The sequence below is a fragment of the Cucurbita pepo genome, chromosome LG18, assembly GCF_002806865.2.
Source record: "Cucurbita pepo subsp. pepo cultivar mu-cu-16 chromosome LG18, ASM280686v2, whole genome shotgun sequence".
In the NCBI taxonomy this organism is placed as follows: Eukaryota; Viridiplantae; Streptophyta; class Magnoliopsida; order Cucurbitales; family Cucurbitaceae; genus Cucurbita; species Cucurbita pepo.
The window spans coordinates 3,470,753-3,495,383 of record NC_036655.1 but is presented as its reverse complement, the minus strand read 5'-3'; the positions used below and the strand labels follow the sequence as shown (position 1 = coordinate 3,495,383).

General features: G+C 35.9%; 1 protein-coding gene and 1 pseudogene across 1 annotated transcript; both read left to right on the top strand.

Moving 5' to 3' along the window:
• The first annotated feature begins 1,081 nt into the window (after positions 1-1,081).
• LOC111779704 (isoleucine N-monooxygenase 1-like) lies at positions 1,082-3,258 on the top strand. Its single transcript, XM_023659823.1, has 2 exons — positions 1,082-2,080; positions 2,453-3,258. The coding sequence occupies exons 1-2, from the start codon at positions 1,082-1,084 to the stop codon at positions 3,095-3,097; spliced, it is 1,644 nt and encodes a 547-aa protein (XP_023515591.1). The 3' UTR covers positions 3,098-3,258.
• Positions 3,259-15,673: 12,415 nt separating this feature from the next.
• Positions 15,674-17,465, top strand: LOC111780515 (annotated as a pseudogene).
• The last annotated feature ends 7,166 nt before the right edge of the window (positions 17,466-24,631 follow it).

Sequence of the window (24,631 nt, the reverse complement as noted above, 5' to 3'; positions counted from 1 at the left end):
AAACGACCCTAAACTATCTAGTGGGATGAAACGAAACAATTGTCATGACTCAGTGAGATAAGAACCTCCATATTTTGAGGCTAATTTCTCACTTTCCGAATGAAAATGATGTTGGACAAATTTTTTTTTGACCTCTAATTTTGAAATAAGTTTATACCATTTGCTCAAATAATATGATTGGGAAAATTTTGCTTTCAAAATTAATTTTCTCTCTCAAATAATTTCAATTATTTTGCACATGTTTCACCTGTTTTGCATTTGAGCCACAAAAATTTTGTGGGCGGAGGGAAGAGTTCTCCACTTTTTTGTTTATCTACACCTGCTTTTATACCTTAGTATCTAAACACCGAATATGACCTGTCCTTAATTTGTGTGATTTTATTGAAGCTACGAGATATTGAATCCGAATTCTAAATATGAAAGATTAGAAAAACAGCAAATTGAATGAATTCAAATACTATTTTTATTTTTAATTGTTGTGTACTAAATTGCAAAAATGTTGTAGGGCTCACATTTCAAAAATAAGAACAACAATGTCTTAAATAGGGGCTTAGTATTATCATTGCTAGTAAAAATATGACTTGGTTATGTGTCCTTCAAGTGCCACTTTCCTATAAATTGGATGCATTCATCCACAAAGAGAGGAGCAACAGAAAGAGAGGCATGGATGCCTTCTTAGTCGTTACTCAATTCACATTCCAAAGCTCCCTACCACCCATAACCAAACCCTTCTTTCTTCTTCTATTCATGCCTTTCATTTTTGTTATGTTCTCTCAATGTTATTACCGCAAAACAAAGCATTCTAATGGGGAAGCAGCTGAGCTCCCACCAGGCCCTAAGCCATGGCCTCTCGTGGGCTGCCTCCCAACAATGTTCACCACCAACATGCCAACCTACAAATGGATCCATGCAGTAATGAAGCAATTCAACACTGAAATTGCATGCATACGTCTTGGAAGTACTTACATAATCCCTGTAACTTCTCCACAACTTGCTCTTGAATTTCTCAAGACATATGATTCTGTCTTTGCATCACGTTCCTCCGTTTCGAACACGGTCGATATCCNACAGAAAGAGAGGCATGGATGCCTTCTTAGTCGTTACTCAATTCACATTCCAAAGCTCCCTACCACCCATAACCAAACCCTTCTTTCTTCTTCTATTCATGCCTTTCATTTTTGTTATGTTCTCTCAATGTTATTACCGCAAAACAAAGCATTCTAATGGGGAAGCAGCTGAGCTCCCACCAGGCCCTAAGCCATGGCCTCTCGTGGGCTGCCTCCCAACAATGTTCACCACCAACATGCCAACCTACAAATGGATCCATGCAGTAATGAAGCAATTCAACACTGAAATTGCATGCATACGTCTTGGAAGTACTTACATAATCCCTGTAACTTCTCCACAACTTGCTCTTGAATTTCTCAAGACATATGATTCTGTCTTTGCATCACGTTCCTCCGTTTCGAACACGGTCGATATCCTAAACCGTAGATGTGTCACCACGATATTTGCACCCTTGGGACAACAATGGAGGAAGATGAGAAGAATTCTTGCATCAGAGATACTCAATCCATCAACTCTCCATCGAATGCTTGGCCATAGAAACGCCGAAGCTGATACTCTTCTTTGGAATATTTTCAGTCAAACCAATCATAGAAATGGTGCAGTGGTTAATGTTAGAAGCATAACACAACATTATTGTGGTAACATAATTAGAAGAATGCTATTCAATCAAAGATACTATGGCAAAGGGAGGGAAGATGGGGAGACAACTTTTGAAGAAGAAGAGCATAATCAAGCATTGTTCACAATTGTTAGGCATGTTCACGCATTTTCTATATCGGATTTCATGCCTTGGTTGAAGCCATTTGATTTAGATGGACATCAGAAAGTTATGAAGAACGCGTTGAACGTTGTTCAAAAGTACGATGAACCCATTATAGACGAGAGAGTTCAAAGATGGAAAGATAAAAAAATGGAAGAGGTGAAGGATGACATTCTTGATATCCTCATTTCACTCAAAGATGAAAACGCAAAACCGTTGCTGTCAATCGAAGAAATTAAGGCACAAATCACGGTAAGCAATGTTTTCAAACATTAAATTTCATGATGAATTATAGTTTATCATATATATCATATTTGACCATTTATTTACCGTCAAATATCGCTTGAGGATATATAGTCTTCCATTATTGTTTACTATAGATGTCATATCTAACCCTTGAGCCAAATATCTAAATATTTGCCTTCAAATACAGCTTACATAAGTATCACATTTGTCATTTTTATTATAGCCAAATATCTTATATCCATTTATTACTCTTTCTATCGATTGTTGTTTCGATATCATTTGTATTTGTTTGATGGTTATAAATATTCTCATTAGACACAAAATTTAATGGAATCAATCATATTGTTAATACTGACAGTGAAGTGTTCCCAATAATAGGAGCTACAAATTGCAACGATAGATAATCCTTCAAACGCAGTGGAATGGGCAATGGCGGAGTTACTAAACCAACCAAAAATTCTCGAAAAAGCCATTGAAGAATTGGACAAAGTAGTTGGAAGAGAAAGGTTAGTTGAAGAATATGATATCCCAAATCTCAAGTACCTCACGACTTGTATTAGAGAATCATTTCGACTTCATCCATTTTCACCTTTCAATGTTCCTCATGTCTCAAACACTGACATCATAGTGGCTGGTTACTTCATCCCGAAAGGTAGTGAAGTGTTGCTCAGTCGTACAGGACTTGGCCAAAACCCAAGAATTTGGGAGGATCCAATGAGATTTAATCCAGAGCGTCACATGAATGATGAGACAACTAAATTGGGATTGTCAGAACCCAATCTACGATTCATAAGCTTCAGTAGAGGGAGAAGAGGGTGCCCTGGTAGCTCACTAGGCACTAACATTACCATGATGTTATTTGCAAGACTTCTACAAGGCTTTTCGTGGAGCTTACCACCACGAATGACAAAGATAGACTTCTCTCAAGCTCATGAACTCTCCCTCCCGAAGCCACTGCATCTGCATGCACAACCTCGTCTATCTCATATTATGTACCAAAGGCTTATTCATCGTGATACATAGCCTACCTCAAACTTATATTCCTTTTCCTTGCTAAATATTATATATGCTTGAAGGTTTGATTTACTAGAATACGTTTATGAAACAATATGGTTAAGTTAAGTTTAGGAAACGATATGATCAGAATATGTATAAGAATGATATGCTACGGAATGTTTACGAAATGGTTGTGATATGGGAATGATGTATGTATTTATATATATATTATAATATAATATGAGAATGATATATATATATATATATTTATTTATTTACTTATTTATAATATAATATAATATGTGACTGTTATGATGTATGGTATGATATGTGCCTGATGTGGATTATTATGTTTGAAAATATGGAAACATTATGATATATATATATATATATATGACAAAAATGATATGATTGACATGCAAAACAACGAACTAGCATGAAATACAACCTCGGTATATGCATGAAAGATAGGATAAATAAACAATATGAGAAATGATATGATATGAAGGAAGACGCTATCGGGGTTGTATTAAATGATAATGAAAATGGAAAAATGTTGGGATCTCATGTATTTTTGTGTGCTCATGCGTTGGGGGATACCCCTCATCCTTCACTGTAGTACAGACGCGTACGCTGCAAGGCAGGGAAATGATCATTATGTTTATCATAATGTTGCCGTGATGGTCACTATTCCTAACAGGTATTCGACATCAATAGCTACTAAAGAATGCTCGCCCGACCAGAAAGGGGGCCCAGAGGTGTGCGAACCGACTGGTGGGTCCATAGTCGCACGTGTGGACCATGTGTAGGGAAATTAAGTACACATCCCAATTGCCCATTAGGATGACAGCCGTAGGAAAATAGACTATTATAATAGGTCATATTCATGGAATTGTATGTGTTTACTTTTAACCGTAATAGTGGGGTTACTTACTAAGTATTTCTTAAAATACTTAAGCTACATGCTACTTCTATTTCAGGTAAAGACAAGATATCCTCGTACGGGTGATGACGGTATCACAACTTGAGACCATGTCACATGCATAGGGTAGTCGCATTTATTTTCTTAGACGTAGATTAGAATAAGGTGCTTTAATTTAAATTTTTATTTATTTCAATTTTACCAATGTTTTGTTGAAGATTTTTAGTAAATTATCAACAATAGTTCTATTGTTCTATTGATTTGACAAGATTCCTAATTTTTACATTCATCCGATTTAGTTTGAATTTTGGAAGATTTGGCTATTTTTGTCGATTCTACTTTTTCATATTTTTAGCAATGATTTTATTATTCATGTATGAATGAAATATAAATTTATTCTTTTATTCAAACTTTAACCTTTTAGTATGAAGACATATTGAGTGTCCAAATAAAATGGGCTGTAATGTGACCCTCTAATGCTCATACCTAATGGAAAGCATTAAATGTGGCTGAAATTCAACCGCCCATGGTTGAGTATTTGAAATAAGTAGGTAATTTGCTTTTTTAGGGTTATATGATTAAGATATCACTACCAAATTTTATCAAATAAAACTTTTGTAACGTATAAATCCGCTTATAGACTCTCATTGCTTCTTTAATCCTAATAAGTTACTACGAGCTTTCCTTAGGGCCTAAGAATTGCTTCCTTACCATAGCCTACTTGCACAGTTCCCCGACCACTATCAAGTAGGGTGTGGCTTGTGCATAGTAGCGTCTCCTCATGTGGTCCCCCGTCTCCTCTCAAGGCGGTTGACATCTACACATAGTTCCCATCCCTCATATAACCTACTCATGTAATACCTCGTCCCCTATCAAGGTGGGTTTGAGGTGCAACCTTAACTAATTTCTACACTCAATAGGTGTCCTTACCTTGAGATAACTACATATATGGTCCCTAGTCTCTCTCCGAGACAGGTTTAACGGGATCGAAGCGTCAACCTTGTCTCAATCCTACACTAAATAGTAACTCAAGTGGCTTCAGGTTTTGTTAAGCTTTTTTAAGCGTATTTAGATGTCATGGTGGTTTACTAGGTTTTTAGAGGTTTCTAGGCGGTTTAAATGTCATATCTCTTTTTTGGGACATTCGGGGTTATCTCCTTGGGCTAAACCATTCTCTAGGTGCACACGGGTTGAAACCTTTGATCGCTCATGATCCTGAGGTGTAAGGTCTACTGGAAACATACTAACCTAGGTCAACACGTAAATTGCACTAGCTTTAGCGCCCTAATCTTTACTGAGTTCTCTCATGCATGCTTTGCTAGGGAGATATTCCTATCGATCACTTAAGCACGTAATCAATAATTTAAACTTCACCTTAGTCATTTCTGGGAGTTGTGGAGGTCTATTAGATTCCTAGGGTGGCTAGGTGATTTAATGCAAATTTCTAGCTTCAGACTGCATTGTTTTGACTTCTCGAGTCTTTCTTCTCTGATCATCGCTCATGATCCTAAGGTGCTCAGTCTATTGGAGGTGTCCTGACTTAGGTCTTCGTCTAGCCAACCTAACTCTGACACCCTAGCTCTATGTAGATAAACACGCTCTACAGGGAGAACACAGAGTCAAACACCTGAGTTAACACATATTGTATCATGGACACACACAAGTAAACAAGCTCAATGGAGAGATAACATCTATCAATCACTCGGAGCATAGACCACAATGACTCATCCTCCTTTCTAACATAGTAGAAATATATAAAACAACATTCATCACAAATATCATCATAGGGGCATTTTGGTAATTTCTTACATAATTTGTAACATACTCATTCATATTGTCCCACTCGTATTCTAGTCATGCATATTCTCTTTCTAGCTCCGCATAATACATAGATAGCATGCTTCTCAAATATCTCAACTTTGGGGCAGAATGATAATTTTACCATAACTTACATAGAGTGCATGCTCATCTATAAATGCCTTTTTGAAGTCCTTAACATACACTTTCTAACAACCTAAGGTAAGAAATACTCGTATGCTAGAACGTCCTAGCGATCCCTACAAGTATTACTTGCTAAAGTTCATGTGGTTACTTACATGGATGACAGTGCCTTCCCGAGCTAGCTTTTTTACGTGTTAGGAACTCCAAAAATTCTGATTTTTTTAGTAGGTCTTAATTCAACAAAACTATGGTTAATATTGAAATTGGAGCAAAAAATTGAAAATTGAGAGTCGAAACGAGCCTAAGAGCTTACACGCGCTTCATACACCACCCACGCATAGATCTCACGCGCTTCTGGCTCTTGTCATGGTCATGCTTGTCCAAGGCGTGCTGCTTGTAGCCACATGTCAGATCTCCCAGTCATTCTTGTCCAAGACGTGTTATTCATGGTCACATGCCTTTCCAAACCTCTTTTACTTGCTTTCATGTTAGATAGGCATTAACAATCTTCGTTGTGTCAAATAGTGGTGTATGACCCGTCATCAAAATCATGTCTATATTCGATAGGGCTAGAATACCCCAAAATATACTATAGGGGATGTGATTAGTTGTCAATTCTTCATACCTAGGTTATATGTTATCAAAAGCGTTGTTATTTATTTGTATTTAACCTATAACATTTTCTTTCTTTAAAATTATTTTCAACGTATTTCTTTGGTGGTTTAAAATAGTTTCTCAACCTTTTTAGCCTATATCATTTTCCTTTCTTCCTACCTAAGTGATCATATGTTAAAAAAATTGGGTTGGAACGAAAAAATTGTTGAGTGGATATGACTAGTTGCCATTATATTTCTTTAAAAATAATATTTCTCTATATTTGGTTATTTTGCCAATGAGGATTATAAATTTGATGCATTCATCCACCGTGAGAGGAGCAAGAGAAAGAGAGGCATGGATGCCTTCTTAGTGCTTCTATTTGTCTTTCATTTTTTGTCTTTGTTATTACCGCAAAACAAAGCATTCAAATGGGCAAGCAGCTGAGCTCCCACCGGGCCTTAAACCATGACCTCTCGTGGGCTGCCTCCCAACAATGTTCACCCCTAGCTTGCCAACCTACCAATGGATCCATGCTGCTTGTATTAGAGAATCATTTCGACTTCATCCATTTTCACCTTTGAATGTTCCTCATGTCTCAAACTCTGTTATCATAGTGGCTTGTTACTTCATCTCAAAAGGTAGTGAAGTATTGCTCAGTTGTTTAGGTCTCGGCCGAAACTCAAAGGTTTGGGAGGATCCAATGAAATTTAGTCCAGAGCGTCACCTGGATGATAGTACAACGGAATTGGGATTATTAGAACCCAACCTGTAATTCATCACCTTCAGTAGAGGGACAAGAGGGTGCCCTGGTAGCTCACTAGGCACGAACATTACCATGATGCTATTTTCAAGACTTCTACAAGGCTTTTTATGGAGATTACTGCCATGAATGACAAAGATAGACTGAAGTTGATGAACTCTCTCACCGAAAGCCATTGCATTTTCTATAAAGGGGCAATTAGTTACGAGCTTCGGGCAATATCTATTTCCTTAACTCCTCTATTGCTTGGACACATAGACGTCCTTGACACATCCGTTAGTCATTTGAGAATTTTGAGAATCCATCCACTAGACTCTCTGCTAGCTGGCTCATAATCTTATGTAGGCTAGGGTCCTCTCATTGAGAATCAATAATTCTCTGTCTAAGTGTGGGCTATATTGTAAGTTGAGTCATTTGTGCTTGACTCCTTCAATCACTACTGCTATGTTAGCTCGCTCGAAATCTTTTTGTACTCGTACCTCGCTAGTAATGAGGGCCAACGAGTGTGCCATCTTTCGACTTAGGGCATCAGCGACCAAGTTTGCCTATCCAGGGTGGTATTGGTTGTCTACATCGTAATTCTTCACTAGTTCCAACCACCTTCGTTGCCTCATATTCATCTCTTTCTAGGTGAAGAAATATTTCAGGCTCTTGTGGTCGGTGTAAATTTTGGTTTTCTCTCCATACACGCAATGTCGCTAAATTTTTAATATGAACACTATCGCGACCAATTCTAGGTCATGTGTAGGACAGTTTTTCTTGTATTCCTTTAATTGATGGGACGCGTATGCAATAACCTTGCCATGTTGCATCAACACACATTCTAGACCTTTCTTAGAAGCATCACTATAGATCACATACCCCTCTGAACTCTCTAGTACCGCAAGCATTGGGGCTTTTTCCAACCTTTGTTTTAGGACTTGGAAGCTTGCCTCACACGCATCGTTCCAATGTAAATGACATGACTTTCCTAGTTAGTTGCGTAAGTGCAGAGGCTATTTTAGTGAAGTCTTGTACAAATCTTTGATAGCCCGCTAATCCTAGAAAACTCCCACCTTCGTAACCGTAGTTGGAATTTCCACTTAGTAACTGCTTTGATTTTGGTGAGGTCTACGGATATTCCATCCTTTTTGATACCACCTGTCCAAAGAATGGGACTTGTCGTAGCCAAAATTCGCACTTGGAGAACTTGGCATACAACTTGTTCTCTCTCAGAGTGGTTAGGACTTTTCGAAGGTACTCTTGGTATTCTTGGTCCATTTTCGGGTACACTAGGATATCTTCTATGAACATAATAACAAACATTTCTAGATATAAAATACATGCAATAGGAATTCTAGTTCGAACCCTGTTTGTGAAAAAAAAAAAAAAAAGAACAAATATAAAAGAGTGCATAGAACCAGAACTAAATGTTGTAAAAGCATAACGATCTAAAATGAGTAGTGTACTTGTCACCACGATGTCAAACCTTCTAGTGTTTCTACTGGTGGATGCATACACCCTAGCTTGAGCCCGAATATGGTTTTCATGAACGAAATCCACGTCTGAACTTCTATTGGATCTCTCATAGTACTAATGAATGGGCGGAGGTCGAACCGCTTGAAGTCTCTTAGCCAATTCGCTCCTCTAATAGGTCGAGAGTTGTTGTCTTGTTGAGTGACCATCAAGGCATGCATCATGACATAAAACAATTCCCACATTAGACTAGTAGTGGGGTCTATCCCAACTGCGGGAGTTGCTGGAGGTTGCACGACTTGGGGTGGTTCAGCTGGAGGTGGTGCAGCTTGGGGCAACGCAGCTACGAACGTCCATGTTACTAATTTTTCTCGAGGTGGGCTCTCTTTAGCCTCACCTATTTCTCTACCTCTAATAGGAGATCATTTCCGTCCTCATCTTCCTCTTCTATATCCTCCAGATGGCATGGTTCTAGAAACAAAGATAATATTTCTGAAGTCTAAGGCTAACTAATATGAATAATAATATATTGCATAACATAAACTCATACAAAATTGCAAACACATCGCATGGTATTAATTCAATCATCATGCTACAATCAACAACATATTCTTACTTTACCATATGCAATATCATATCAAATTCAACAATATCAAAAAATAAAATGCATGCGATTTAAGGGCATTTCTTTTTCTTATCTTATGCAAGGCATACCTGACAATGATGGGACACCGACGGTGGGACCATAGAACGTGTCAAGCTACATCATAGGCTAGTCTACAAAATCTATAATCTAGAGCTCTGATACAAACTGTAACGACCCTGAATTTCTACTACCTAAAGTCGCTACCATCATTTTAACCTAAGCTTGCATGCAGAATTTAACTCTTAAAACATCATCTTTATAATCATAATTTCAACATAAACATAACATCATCATTGAAAACACCGACATGGTCTTACGTGTTCGAAAACATAATTCAGAAAAAAATTAAAAACGATAATAATAAATAATTCAAAAACATGAAATGCATTACAACCTATTCTAACCTAAGTCTAGAAATTAAATATGGTGCTAGCCTATGCACTTGTCATGGTCACTGATTGCGATATCGTCGTTAACCGTACAGGGGCGTCTTGCCTTTACCTAAAAAGTGATGTAGCACACGACCTGAGGGGCCGTAAAAATGAAAACACATGCAATGAAGCTCTAGGGACCTATCGTTAAAACTCCCTGGGGGTGGCCTCCAGTCAGGTCTAAATTGGATGTGCAGTAATTTCCTACACATGACCCACACATGCGAGCATGAATCCCCAAGCGGTTCGCACCCCCTAGACCTATCATAGTCGAGCTAGCTGTTCGTAGCGTCGTCTGGAGGTCAGCACACTACAAGAAATATTGGATACGATAGCTTACGAAAAACGTTATCGTAAACTTTTTATAGCGTTTTTCGTATGTCGTGACAGCCCATATTATTAAAAGTCTGGAACTTTTTGTAGCGTTTTTGTATAGCTATAATAAATGCTAGAATAGAGTATGCATATATAGCTTATATATAATAGTATGAAAATCTTTTATAGCATTTTTATTAAACATATAATATGTAAATATAACTAAAATATTATGCTATCATTAACTTGTAATAGCATTTTTTCAAAGCTATAATATAGTATGTTGTAATTACTATAATGCACGTTTGATAATAAAACATTTTCTGTCGTATAAATTTTTTCTCAACGATATTTTTCAAATATAATTTACTCTTCACTAAATCAATGCCTATGAAATAACATTTCATAATACATTAAATATCAAGAGACTTCTATTCATAATTGAAATTTCACATTACAAAATAAAGTATTCAACTCGATCAACATAAAAGTATTAGACTCGTTACACTTCCACAATTTTCAAATTAGTTCCTCCCCACCTAAATACAAAATAAATAGAACAAAAACTCATCATCCACCGTATGTGACCTACTTGGTTTTTATTATCTTTGATTTGTATAAAATCAACTCTACCAACCCTAAAGGTATTCGAACAGACATCAATATCTTCCATGTTTCACCCTTTTATAAATGTCAATGGATAATTATTCGGTTGGTGCTTGCCAATTAGAGCTTTCAAGGAATCCAATAACATTATGGAAGCACATAAATCAATAATTTAAAGAGAAGTGCAAAAAGGCATATTAGTTAGAATAGTATCATAAGGTCCGGTCTCTGACATTTGTTGAAGTTTTTTTCTTTTTTTCTTTTCGCTGTCGTATCAAGCTCTTCCTTTGTCAAACACCAAAATGACAAAATTGAAATATCAGATAACCGAAAACAAGGAGGAAGTCCAAAACTTCTTACCTCTAAGAAGTGATCTATATGCAATAGTAGTTGCACCAAATCCCCAAGTGTCATGTGCGACATGATCGCCATCATCATTGTAGCGTACACGTCCGTACTTATCATCGTAAAAAGGGAAGTTACACTCTCCTTTACGCTCGTAGCATACACGTTCATGAGTAACGGGTATTGGAGCATTACACTCTCTCCTTTACGCTCTTTATCATCGTCATATCTCATCCGACAACTTTGTATGGCGACAACATTTTTTTCGACATCCTAACTCTGATACCAAATGTTGGTTTTGACCGATGATCTAAATATACCGAAACAAATAAACGAAGTAGAAAGAACAACTTGAGTGAAGAGTTTCTTAGAACCAAAGTGAAGGAGAATGGACTCTTCATCCATATAGCGAAAGCATTGGGAACCGATTTGAATTTTATTAAGAATTAAAACAAAGCAATAAATATGAAACTAATAACACTACCTTGTACAAATCCTAACTTGCAAGACTCCTTGAACTATTGAATGTGTAAGTTTTTCCATATTCCACAAAATCTTCCTTAGTATGACTGGAAAAGATTGTGTAGCCTCTCGAAAGAAAATCAAAAAAGGACTAGAAGATAGAGTTTCTAAGAGAATTATGTGGAGAAGTAGTTTCATTCTCAAGAGAAATGAGAGAGATTAGTGTGCCATACTATTTATAAGGACCGGTCCAATATTTGCGGAATAATATATTTAAATATTTAATATATTATAATATAATATTTTATACCAATCATTTTTAAATATTATAAGATATCATAATATATTTAACTAATTTAAATCTTATTCAAATTTAAAATATAATTTTATTTAATGTATAAATATACATTGATTTAATATTTAATTGTATTAAATACAATAAATATATATTTTTTTTCTTTTTAATTATCTTATATATTAAATATGAATATTTTATTTAATATATCAATATACATTAATTGATTTAATATTTAATTGTATTAAATACAATAAATATATTTTTTCTTTCTAATTATCTAACATATTAAATATTAATTTGATCGTATATATTTTCATTCATTTATATTTAACATATTTAATATATTAAATATTAATTTAAAAAATTTAAATTAAATTTATGGTTTTTTATTTATTTAATATATTAAATATTAATTTAAATATTTCAAATTTTCTTTCAAATAAATTGAATCATTTACGATCCGCTAGGAAGAGAACCCTTTGAACCTTCGGATTATAAGTTCCAATAACACAAAATTAATTAATTAAATTCTTTAATTAATCAATTTTCATTCATTAACTATAGGTCACTTCACTGTATAGATAGAGTTGCACTCTGATGCACTGTAGGACAAGTTATGTCCATTAATGTAATTGTTACAAGCAAGTCGATCCTTCACGAGTTGTTCATAATTACAGCTGAATCAAAAGTTCGTCTTACCCATCTTTCACCTTAAGTACCAATGATTCTCTAATGAACAATTTGTTTATGATCTAATCATACACCAAGTCTCTCTCGGGCCAATGAGAGGGGGGGCCATTGTTCAAGTAGTACTTAAAGAATTGGCTTTTTGGCCCTTAATCTCAAATTAATTAATTTTAATTAATTAATTAATTGATGTTTTGATGATAACAACCCTACCTTCAAGTATTAACAATTTTGAGTATTTTGTCCACCGGTTGGGAATAACGATTTCAACTTTCTTTTTGGTCCACTCAAATTAGAGATAAAACGAAGAAGTTTAAGTCAAAACAAGATACACGACGTGATGATGTGGCGGCAAAATTGACATCATGGACCAATCAAATTCAAAACAAGATACCTGACGTGATGATGTAGTGACAAAATTGATGATGTAGTGACAAAATTGACATCATGGATCAGCGACAAAATTGACATCATGAACCAATCCAAGTATGACATTTATAACTTTGGTAGAGTAACAAATGGCGAAATTTTCCATTCTTTTAAATTAAAAGAAAAATATTTAAATTATAAAATTATTTCAATTACATCTATAAAGAAAGAAAAATATTTGAATTATAAAATCATTTCAATTACATCTCTAAAAAAGTTTTCAGTTACTTTCAATGGAAAGAAAATATTTGAATTATAAAATTATTTTAATTACATTTATAATGATTTCAATTACATGAAAACTAGGAAATTATTTGAAATTATAAAATTATTTCAATTACATTTATAAAACTTTTCAATTACTTTTCAATTATTCCTCACATGGTTTTCATTAACATTTTTTATTATATTATTATTTTTATTATATATATAATTAAATAAATAAATGAAACATGTGGTCTATAGTTTTTCACGGTAAATTTAAATGAAACATGTGGTCTATAGTTTTTCACAGTAAATTTATCTATAGTTTTTCACGGTAAATTTTAAAAAAATCAATGTTATTTTTTTGTTGTCCACGGTTCAGTTCAGGTTTTAGTGTTACGTGTGAATTTCTATTTTTACAATTTCATCACTATTTATTTAAACTTATCACCTCTTCGTATTTCTTTAGAACATAGAACACAATACACAACTACCATAGTTTCCTCGATCTAAAACTCTTTTTTTAAAGCCTCCATTGTTGCTATTTCCGAAGCTTCCAATTCTATATCTTGTTTATCTTGTTCTTATGGTTGCTCTCTCCAAAAGCTTCCAATTCTATATCTTTCTTGTTTATCTTATTCTTGAGAGAGATTGCTATTGTATTGTGAGAAAATTGTAAATATATGACTTCAGAGAGTTGTGTATTTCTATAAGATTTCAAACAATTGTACCGGTTTGATCCTGAGCCGTGGAAAAATTGTAAATCTATTATTTCAGAGAGTTGTGTGTTTCTATAAGATTTCAAACAATTGTACCGGTTTGATCCTGAGTCGTGGAAAGGATTGAGTTTGCACTTAAACTCGTAAAAAGAGCGGTGTACCGGTTTGATCCTGAGCTGTGGAAAGGATTGAGTTTGCTCTTGAACTCGTAAAAAGAGTGGTGTACCGGTTTGACCCTGAGCCGTGAAAAGGATTGAGTTTGCTCTTGAACTCGTAAAAGAAGCGGTGTAGCGATTGAGCTCTGATCTGAACCACTATAAAACTATCGCCCTTTTCCCATTTAAATTCTAAATTATTGTTAAATTTTATATCGTTGAAACCCTATTCACCCCTCTAGGGTTGCCATATCGATCCAACAAAGAACAACTCATCTACTTTTCTTATATGGAAATGAGTGAATTCGATCTCATGATATTATGTTTCCAACTCCCTATTTGATCAAGTCCACAAAATGATAGGCATATTGAATTGGGTAAGAGAGCCATTCACAAACCCTCCTAGGCAGGAGTTCATAACTCACTCAAGATTAATATTGAGTTGCATATGATCATGGGAAATATTAATCTTCTCAATTAACGAATTTATAAAGAGAGATGAAATATTTCTTGGTCCAGTCTTAGACAAACTCATTGTATAGGATACTCCCACTTACATGTCTCCACATGAACGATTTGGATCAAATCATTTGTAACGATTACAAAGTGGGCTGTATCAATAGTGTTACGAGGACAAGACATCCAACCTTATCCATATACTATGTACCCTTTAAGTTATTATTTGAACACCATCCTCTTGTATGACAACCACATACCATGCATAAAAATTAAATTACAAATAAAATAATAAAAATGATTCTTAAAAACTAAATAGGTAGAGGTAGAGGTAGAGGTAGAGGTAGGAGTAGGGAAGGGTTCAAACATATTAAACCTAATCATCCAAGAAGTCAAGCCGAAGCCATTAGAAAATGTATCTAAACTGCTCTAAACTATAGAGTTGGATGAATCGGAAACAATTGTTATGACTCAGTAACACAAGACCCTCCCTTTTATATTTAGTGGACAAAAAAAAACTTTTTTATTTTTTCCTCTAATTTTTGTTGTTACAACTTATTTAAGTTTATACAATTCCATCATCTAACAAAAATAAATAAATAAATAATATGATTGGGAAAATTTTGCTTTCAAAATTAATTTTCTCTCTCAAATAATTTCACCAGTTTTATTTTGTGGGACATGATAACTATATCTTGGACACATAAAATAGAAAATTAGCCACTCATTTAAAAAATCCAACCGTGGGAGGTTGCATTTGAGACACAAAAATTCTGTGGGCGGAGGGAAGAGTTCTCTAAACACCTTGTCTTTAATTTAGATATCGAATTCGAATTCTAAATATGAACGGTTAAAAAAAGATGGAATCTATTATAATTTTTCTTAGCAAATTTATTTGTTTAAAAATAAATTTAGATGAATTCAAATATTATTTTTAATTGTGTACTAAAAAGTTGTGCGATAGAGGATAGATGAGGAAGAGTCCAATAATGATATGTAAATTACAAAAATGTTGTAGGGCTCACATTCATAACATAAGAACAACAATGTCTTAATAGGGCCTTAGTGTTATCATTTCTAGTAAAAATATGACTTGGTTATGTGTCCTTCAAGTGCCACTTTCCTATAAATTGGATGCATTCATCCACAAAGAGAGGAGCAAGAGAAAGAGAGGCATGGATGCCTTCTTAGTCATTACTCAATTCACATTCCAAAGCTCCCTACCACCCATAACCAAACCCTTCTTTCTTCTTCTATTCATGCCTTTCATTTTTGTTATGTTCTCTCAATGTTATTACCGCAAAAGAAAGCATTCTAATGGGGAAGCAGCTGAGCTCCCACCAGGCCCTAAGCCATGTGGCCTCTCGTGGGCTGCCTCCCAACAATGTTAGCCACCAACATGCCAACCTACAAATGGATCCATGCAGTAATGAAGCAATTCAACACTGAAATTGCATGCATACGTCTTGGAAGTACTTACATAATCCCTGTGGCTTCTCCACAACTTTCTCTTGAATTTCTTAAGACATATGATTCAATCTTTGCGTCACGTTCTTCCATTTCCAACACGGTCGATATCTTAAGCCATCGATATCTTACCGCCGCCTTTTCACCTTTGGGAGGACAATGGAGGAAGATGAGAAGAATTCTTGCATCAGAAATACTCAATTCATCAACTCTACATCGAATGCTTGGCCATAGAAATGCCGAAGCTGATACTCTTCTACGCTATATTTTCAGCCAAACAAGTAATAGAGATGGAGCCGTGGTTAATGTTAGAAGCATAACACAACATTATTGTGGTAACATAATCAGAAGAATGCTATTCAGTAGAAGATACTATGGCAAAGGGAGAGAAGATGGAGGTCCAACTTTTGAAGAAGAAGAGCATAATCAAGCATTGTTGACAATTCTTAAGCATGTTAATGCATTTTCTATATCGGATTTCATGCATTGGTTGAAGCCATTTGATTTAGATGGACATCAAAAAATTATGAAGAATGCGTTAAATGTCGTTCAAAAGTACGATGAACCCATTATAGACGAGAGAGTTCAAAGATGGAAAGATGAAAAATTGGAAGAGGCCAATGACGACATTCTCGATATCCTTATTTCACTCAAAGATGAAAATGCAAAACCATTGCTATCTGTCGCAGAGATTAAAGCTCAAATCACGGTAAGCAATGTTCTCAAACATTAAATTTCGGGATTTGTCCGAAAAATTTTAAATTTATGAGCATTTTAGACACAAAGTTAAATTTTTAATCTAATGTCGATGCAATCATATTGTTAATACTAACAGTGAAGTGTTCCCAATAATAGGAGCTACAAATTGCAACGATAGATAATCCTTCAAACGCAGTGGAATGGGCAATGGCGGAGTTACTAAACCAACCAAAAATTCTCGAAAAAGCCATTGAAGAATTGGACAAAGTAGTTGGAAGAGAAAGGTTAGTTGAAGAATATGATATCCCAAATCTCAAGTACCTCACCGCTTGTATTAGAGAATCATTTCGACTTCATCCATTTTCACCTTTCAACGTTCCCCATGTCTCAAACACTGACATCATAGTGGCTGGTTACTTCATCCCAAAAGGTAGTGAAGTGTTACTCAGCCGTACAGGTCTAGGCCAAAACCCAAGAATTTGGGAGGATCCAATGAGATTTAATCCAGAGCGTCACATGAATGATGAGACAACTAAATTGGGATTGTCAGAACCCAATCTGCGATTCATGAGCTTCAGTAGAGGGAGAAGAGGGTGCCCTGGTAGCTCACTCGGCACAAACATTACCATGATGCTATTTGCTAGACTTCTACAAGGGTTTTCATGGAGCTTATTACCAGGAATGACAAAGATTGACTTCCCCGAAGCTGATGAACTCTCTCTCCCGAAGCCATTGCATCTGCATGCACAACCTCGTCTATCTCATATTATGTACCAAAGGCTTATTCATCATGATGCATAGCCTAGCTAAGACGACAGTGTGTACCGAATAAAAACAACTACTTATATTCCTTATGTTCGTGTGTTTGATTTCTATGTACTCTCCCACTTATTATTCATAAATTAGATATTTCAAAATATAACAAATCTTTCAACAAATATAACAAAATATTTCAACCAATATCCGTTTGAACGATTTGTTTTTGAGAAACAAATCTTGGAGAGAGAGCTTTGCATAGGTTATATGATCCTCTTCTTACTAATACTTGATCATTTATTAAACAATTGTGATGATATTGATGAAGTACATATATTAAACAATTTTGTATTTTTTAAAAAGTCCAAACATTTGTGGTAAAAATGGAAGATAAATAACCTACTTACTAAATCAAATAAATTCCAAAGGTAAGGAAAAAGATACAATATATTTGCAGGTAAATATAATATAACCGAAGGAGAACGAGCGGCCAAGTATTGAGAAACAAACATAAGTTGTGGACTATAGAGACGAAAGGTAGAGGCTTCAGAATTAGGGCGATGGCTCTATTCTGAGAGGAGCAAGAGACAAAGGGTGGATTCGATGGTGGCTGTGAAGAAGGAAGGGTAAACATGGTGGCAGTCAAAACAAGAGAGAAAGAAGAGGGCAAAAACTGAGAATGGAGACTCTAGGTGTATTTTATACTAAGAAAGAAAGAGTGGGGTAGAGACGGATGAGGTTTGCGCCTTGTGGACTGGTGATAAGCGCCTACAATGCTGGAATTTGCAAAGCTAGAGGTCCTTCTAGAATCCTTGCAAAACGCTCACAGAGAAAGCTAACTTAACGGATTGATTCCAACCAAGAGCTGGTTAGAAGATGAATGACTCTTAGATCGAACTTGGAATCTATGATGGTCACTCTTAGATACCAAGACAATTCACTCCAGAATTAGCTTGATCAAAACTAATTCAATGAATCGGTTTAAACATCAAACCTAAAGCAAGGTTTGAAAAAGAATAACACCAAAAGGGTATCAAGAAAACACAAAGGTTTTTTCTGTATTCAACCAAAATCCCCCAAACATGAATATTACATGCCTTTAAATAGGCCCAGAAGATAACCCTAACAAAATAAAGTTCAGCCACCAACCACTAATAAATGCTAATAAATGCTATTAAATACAAATTGAAGAATATAAGGCAATTCATACAAACTATTAATAAATGCTATTAAATATAAAATGAAGCAAATAAGGCATTAATAATTTCCTTAATTGGTAATTCAACTACCAAAGGCAAGTCTTCTAATTACTTTCCAATATCAGCCACTCCATTATCTTCTTGATTTGATATGCTAATGCTATAAAGATTTTTGGGCTCAAAAGTCTTTGTTTCAACCGGTACACTAGCTAGCTTTTGAAGATGCAATGTATAGGCCTCTTGAATCTTCTTAACCTTGCTTCTTGTAATCGGTCCTTCGGGTACATGCACGTGATCAGTTGTTGGATTCATATCATCCCCCCTTTCTTTAAAAGGATTTGTCCTCAAATCAAATTCTTCGTTCTTTCCGGACAAGAACTGAATATTTTTTTTTTTTCCCACTTTTTTTTTTCTCACCTTTACCTTAGTTTCTTCTCTCCACTGTTGTTCTTCAGATTCTTTTCTTTTCTTCTCTAATTTCAATTGGTCACAATGTACTTCATATGGAGACAATGGAAGTAAAGTAAATTTCTTCCCACACAAAGTAAAAGTATACTTGTTCATCAAACCATCAAATGTTACCTTTCTATCATATTGCCAAGGTCGGCCGAATAAGATGTCCCCCGCATGCATTGGTACGACATCACAAAGAACTTCATCTTTATATCTTCCAAGAGTAAAAGAAATAAGAGCTTGGGAGTTCACCTTAATTTCTTCTTTGTTTGTTAACCAATGAAGTTTGTATGGTTTTGGATGGGGATGGACAGAAAGTTGAAGTCTTTTTACAAGGAAGCTGCTTACCACATTTGTGCAACTTCCACTATCAATCACCAAGCTGCATGGGTTTCCTTTGACCAAACATCTTGTGTGGAACAAGTTTTCCCTTTGATCTTCAAATTTCTCTTCCTTGATTTGAACATTGAGTACCCTTCTTGTGATCAAAGATATGGAATTACCTTCTTCAACATACTCATCATCATATGCTGCGATTTCTTCCACAAGCTGTGAGTCATGATCCTCACATTCATCATCTGAATCAAGTATACCATTCCTTATCACCATAACTTTTTTATTAACACACTCTTTGCTCATGTGTCCAAACCCTTTGCACTTCCAACATTGAATAGAACTAGACTTCTCCTTTACCGTCTTTGAAGCTTCATTCTTTTTACCAATGGAACTCTCAGCCTCCACTCTTTTAGCAGCCACAAACTTTTCTTTTGGTGACATTGATTCATTTCTATTCACAAAACTATCCTTGTTCCAAGTTTTAGAATTTGAAAAGGTGTTAGTTCGTGATGTGTACCTTTTTGAATGCTCTTTTTCTTCCTTCAATTGGTCTTCAATTTTGAGAGCATAATGATACATGTCTTCCAGATATGGTGGTGGATTTCTGTCAACAAGATGAGCAATTTCTCGATTCAAACCTCCAAGGAATCTAGACATGGTATCTTCTTCTTCTTCTCTAACATTTGCTCTTTCCATCATAGTTTCCATCTCTTGATAATATTCCGCCACACTTTTTGTTCCTTGCCTCAAACCTTGCAATTTAGTTTTCAAATTTCTTTCATAATGTTTTGGAACATACCTTTTTCTCATGGCTTCTTTAAGTTCTTCCCATGTCTCTATTGGATCCTCCTCTTTTCTTCTTCTCTCGGATTTGAGATGTTGGTACCAATCACCAGCATGATTGGTAAATTCGGCAATAGCAAGTCTCATCTTCTTATTTTCACTATAGGTGTTGCAATCAAACACATGCTCTATCTTTCTTTCCCACTGCAAGTATGCCTCAGAATCTGCCGTTCCACAAAATGGTGGGATTTTGAGTTTAACTCCTCCATCTCTATCTTCATGTACTCTTTCCATCCTTCTAGGTTGCATAATAGTTGCATGGTTATTTCTTCCTCTCCATCTACCATCAACTTGTCTTTCTTGTACTACTATACCTTCATCTTCTTGTAATGTTCGTTCTTGTCTTTGTTGTTGCGCCCTTCTTTCTTGTCTATCTTCCATCATCATTTGCATCATACCTTGAATTGCTTGAAGAATGGTTGTATTAAGATCTGGTACTGGTGGTACTCCTTCTCCATTATGTGACATTTTGTTATCAAGGGGCCTCTCCACACTTCTCACAAAAATTTCACTCAGGGACACCGTGTTTAACACTCAAAGGTGGGCTTTTGGTACTAGGTTAAGAATGTAAAGGCTGACTTTTTTTTTTCTTTTTTTCGAGAATCTGAGAGAGAGAAAAAATTGATACAAAAAAAATAACAGTAAAGATATTTCACCTCTAGAGCGGCCAAAGAACGTCGACCAAATGCTCTGATACCAAATGATAAGCGCCTACAATGCTGGAATTTGCAAAGCTAGAGGTCCTTCTAGAATCCTTGCAAAACGCTCACAGAGAAAGCTAACTTAACGGATTGATTCCAACCAAGAGCTGGTTAGAAGATGAATGACTCTTAGATCGAACTTGGAATCTATGATGGTCACTCTTAGATACCAAGACAATTCACTCCAGAATTAGCTTGATCAAAACTAATTCAATGAATCGGTTTAAACATCAAACCTAAAGCAAGATTTGAAAAAGAATAACACCAAAAGGGTATCAAGAAAACACAAAGGTTTTTTCTGTATTCAACCAAAATCCCCCAAACATGAGTATTACATGCCTTTAAATAGGCCCAAAAGATAACCCTAACAAAAGAAAGTTCAGCCACCAACCACTAATAAATGCTATTAAATACAAATTGAAGAATATAAGACAATTCATAAATTGTCTTAATTGGTAGTTCAACTACCAAAGGAAAGTCTTCTAATCACTTTCCAATGTCAGCCACTCCATTATTTTCTTGATTTGATACTTGAATCTTCTTTGTATTGCTTCTTATAATTGCTCGTTCGGGTAAATGCACGTGATCAGTTGTTCGATTCATATCAACTGGTTTGCTAGCGACCAAATGAGCACTAGTAAGAATATCTTAAGCATATTTTAACCGACTAATAAAGAGATCATCAAGAATGGGTGAAGAGCCACAATGATAGATCCAGAGACAGCGATTCTATTCATAGCACCACCATTGCCATGAGTGGAGCCGGAGGAGAAGTAGCTGGCGTCATAGCAGGTGCTGCAGTTTCAATGGATGGAGAGGGAGCCACGCCTCCCGGAGCAAAGGACGAAGATGGTGTTGAAGCTGAAAGAGTTGCCACAGTGGGCGAAGGAGTTGATTTTGCCGAGGAGGCCGCCGGTGTCAACTTGGTTGGCGAAGTGGCCAGTTTGGCACCCAGATTTCGAAGGTAAATCTGGGTAGGGTTGGTTATAAACTTGTTTTATTTATTTATTTTGGTTCTGTAAGTTTTTTACTAAAAATAGTTGTTAGTATTTATTTTATTTTTGTTGTTTATTTATCCACGAAGAAAGGGTAGGCATTTAGATGACAATAAGAGTGGAACTAATTCTTAGGAAGTGGCATTAGTGGTAACTGATTTTGTAGCAAGAAATGTGTTATTTTTTTATTATATAAGAAAGATAGTGTAGTAACACACCACAAAAAAGGAGAAAAATTAATTTGTGTCTTTGCTTCTTTTCCGCTTCTGTTATTTTCTTTCATTTGGTATTAGATCTCCAAGAGCAAGGCCTGTTTTCAATCATGTCTCACCTAGAGATTGGGCGGTCAAGAAGAGAGAGGGATCAAAAAATGAGACAGGAATCGAGTGACAGGAGCCAAAGCACCGGTGTGATAGAAGATGATGCCTCAAACGAAGTGAGTGTACGGATTCAAGAAAAGGAGAGATTTGTCACACTCAAATACCCGATGTTGACAAAATGCAACCATGCAGCTTGGGTGATTAAGATGAAGGTATTTATGATGGCACAAGGTGTTTGGGAGGTAATTGAATCACCCAAAACAGTAAATAACTGCAAAGAGTAAAAGAAGTTAGAATGCAGACTCTCTGGTGGGAGTTTAAAGCACTGAGGATGAGTGATTCCGAAAGTATTGACATGTATTCTGGAAAACTCACCATTATCGTCAACAAATTGAGAGGCCTCAGTAATACTGTGATGATATCCAAGTAGTTAAGAAGCTTCTATGATCCACCTCTGCAAAGTTTCTTCAAATCACTTCGACGATTGAGGAGTTCAATGATCTCAAAACGAAATCTGTTGATGAGATTATTGGATCACTCAAGGCACATGAAGAAAGGTTGCAAGGGTTTGGAGAAAAAGATGAAATCGTTCTCCTCACTCGTGCAAAATAGAAGGGACAAGAGAATGCAAAATCCTCAAAGAAAGAAGGGAAGGATCAAGGCAGTTCCAGAGGAGGAAGGGGACGGGGTCGTGGAAGATGGAGAGGCCGTGGGAGAAGTGACTGACATCGAGGAGATGAAGGAGAGTCACAAAATTAGAAGAAGAAATTCGACAAAAGTAAAATTAAATGTTACAGGTGTCAGCAGATGGGACACTTCGCATCAGAGTGTTCCACAAAAGACGAACAACTCAACTTGTTAGAGATGCAGAAGGATGAGGAGTCTTCATTGTTGATGATAGAGGCGTGTGAAATTAAAACTACACATGACAAAGAGCCTGATTTTGTAATACCGAAGGAAACTATAGTGCTGCCACCAACCAATATTGGAGCTAAAAATTCCTGGTACCTAGATACAAGAGAAAGCAACCACATGTCAGGAGAAAGAAGGGTGTTTCGAGAGCTCGACACATCTTGTGTTGGAAAGGTATATTTCGGTGATAACTCTGCGATAGACATTGTGGTCGAGAAAGAGTGCTCTTCCAATGCAAAACCGATGAGCATTTGATCTTATCGCAAGTCTATTACATACTCAAACTCAAAAGCAATATAATAAGTTTGGGACAACTGGACAAGAGTGAAAATAAAATTGTCATTGAGGACAGTGTGATGAAGATATATGACAGGGCCAAGAGCTTGATTATTATGGTGACCAGACAATCCAACAGATTGTTTGTAGCAAAGCTGAAGCTTGCAGATCAGGTGTGTTTAATGGCAAATATCAGTAACAATGGTTGGCTCTGGCATGCGAGGTATGGACACCTGAATTTTCACTCTTTAAAGCAATTAAATGACAATGATTGGAGGGTTGCCGAAAATCACCCAGGTCAATCAATTCTGTGATGCGTGTTTAATTGGAAAGCAGCATCGACCTCCTTTTCCGCGAACAACAACATATCATGTGAAGGAGTCATTGGATCTCATCCATGGAGATCTATGTGGACCTATTTCGCCAATGACTTATGGAGGTAACAAATATTTCATGTTACTGGTGGATGATTTTTCACGATTTATGTGGGTATTTTTGTTGAAAAGCAAGAATGAAACACTAGTGGTATTTAAAAAGTTCAAGATCTATGAAGGTAGAGAAAGGCAAGAAGATTAAGAGCTTTAGAACTGACCCTGGAGGAGAGTTCGTATATACGGCTTTTAAAGACTATTGAGAGAATGAAGGCATGAAGAGATTTCTTACTGCACTATTTTCGCCATAGCAAAATGGTGTAGTAGAAAGGTGTAATCAAAAGGTTGTAGGGATGGCCAGATGTATGTTAAAGTGCAAAGAGATGCCTGCAAAATTTTGGGGAGAAACGGTTAAAACTGCCATGTATATTCTAAACAGATCGTCAACAAAAGAAGTTGCAGATGGTACATCGTATCAAGCTTGGTTTGACAAGATACCGAAGATTCATCACTTTAAAATCTTCAGGTGTCTTGCTCATGCCAATAATATATATTCACACCTTCCAAACTTGTTAATAGGAGTGTGAAGACAATTATGTTGGGATATGAACATGGAACCAAAGCTTACAGACTATTAGATCCACAGAATAACAGAATTATGGTGATCAGGGATGTGTTGTTTAAACAGGAGAAAATGTGGTGTTGGGAAGAAATCACAAACGGTGATGATGAACAAAGAGGAACTTTCATGGTTCAGATTTAAAAAAAAAAAAAAAAAAAAAAAAAAAAAAAAAAAAAAAAAAAA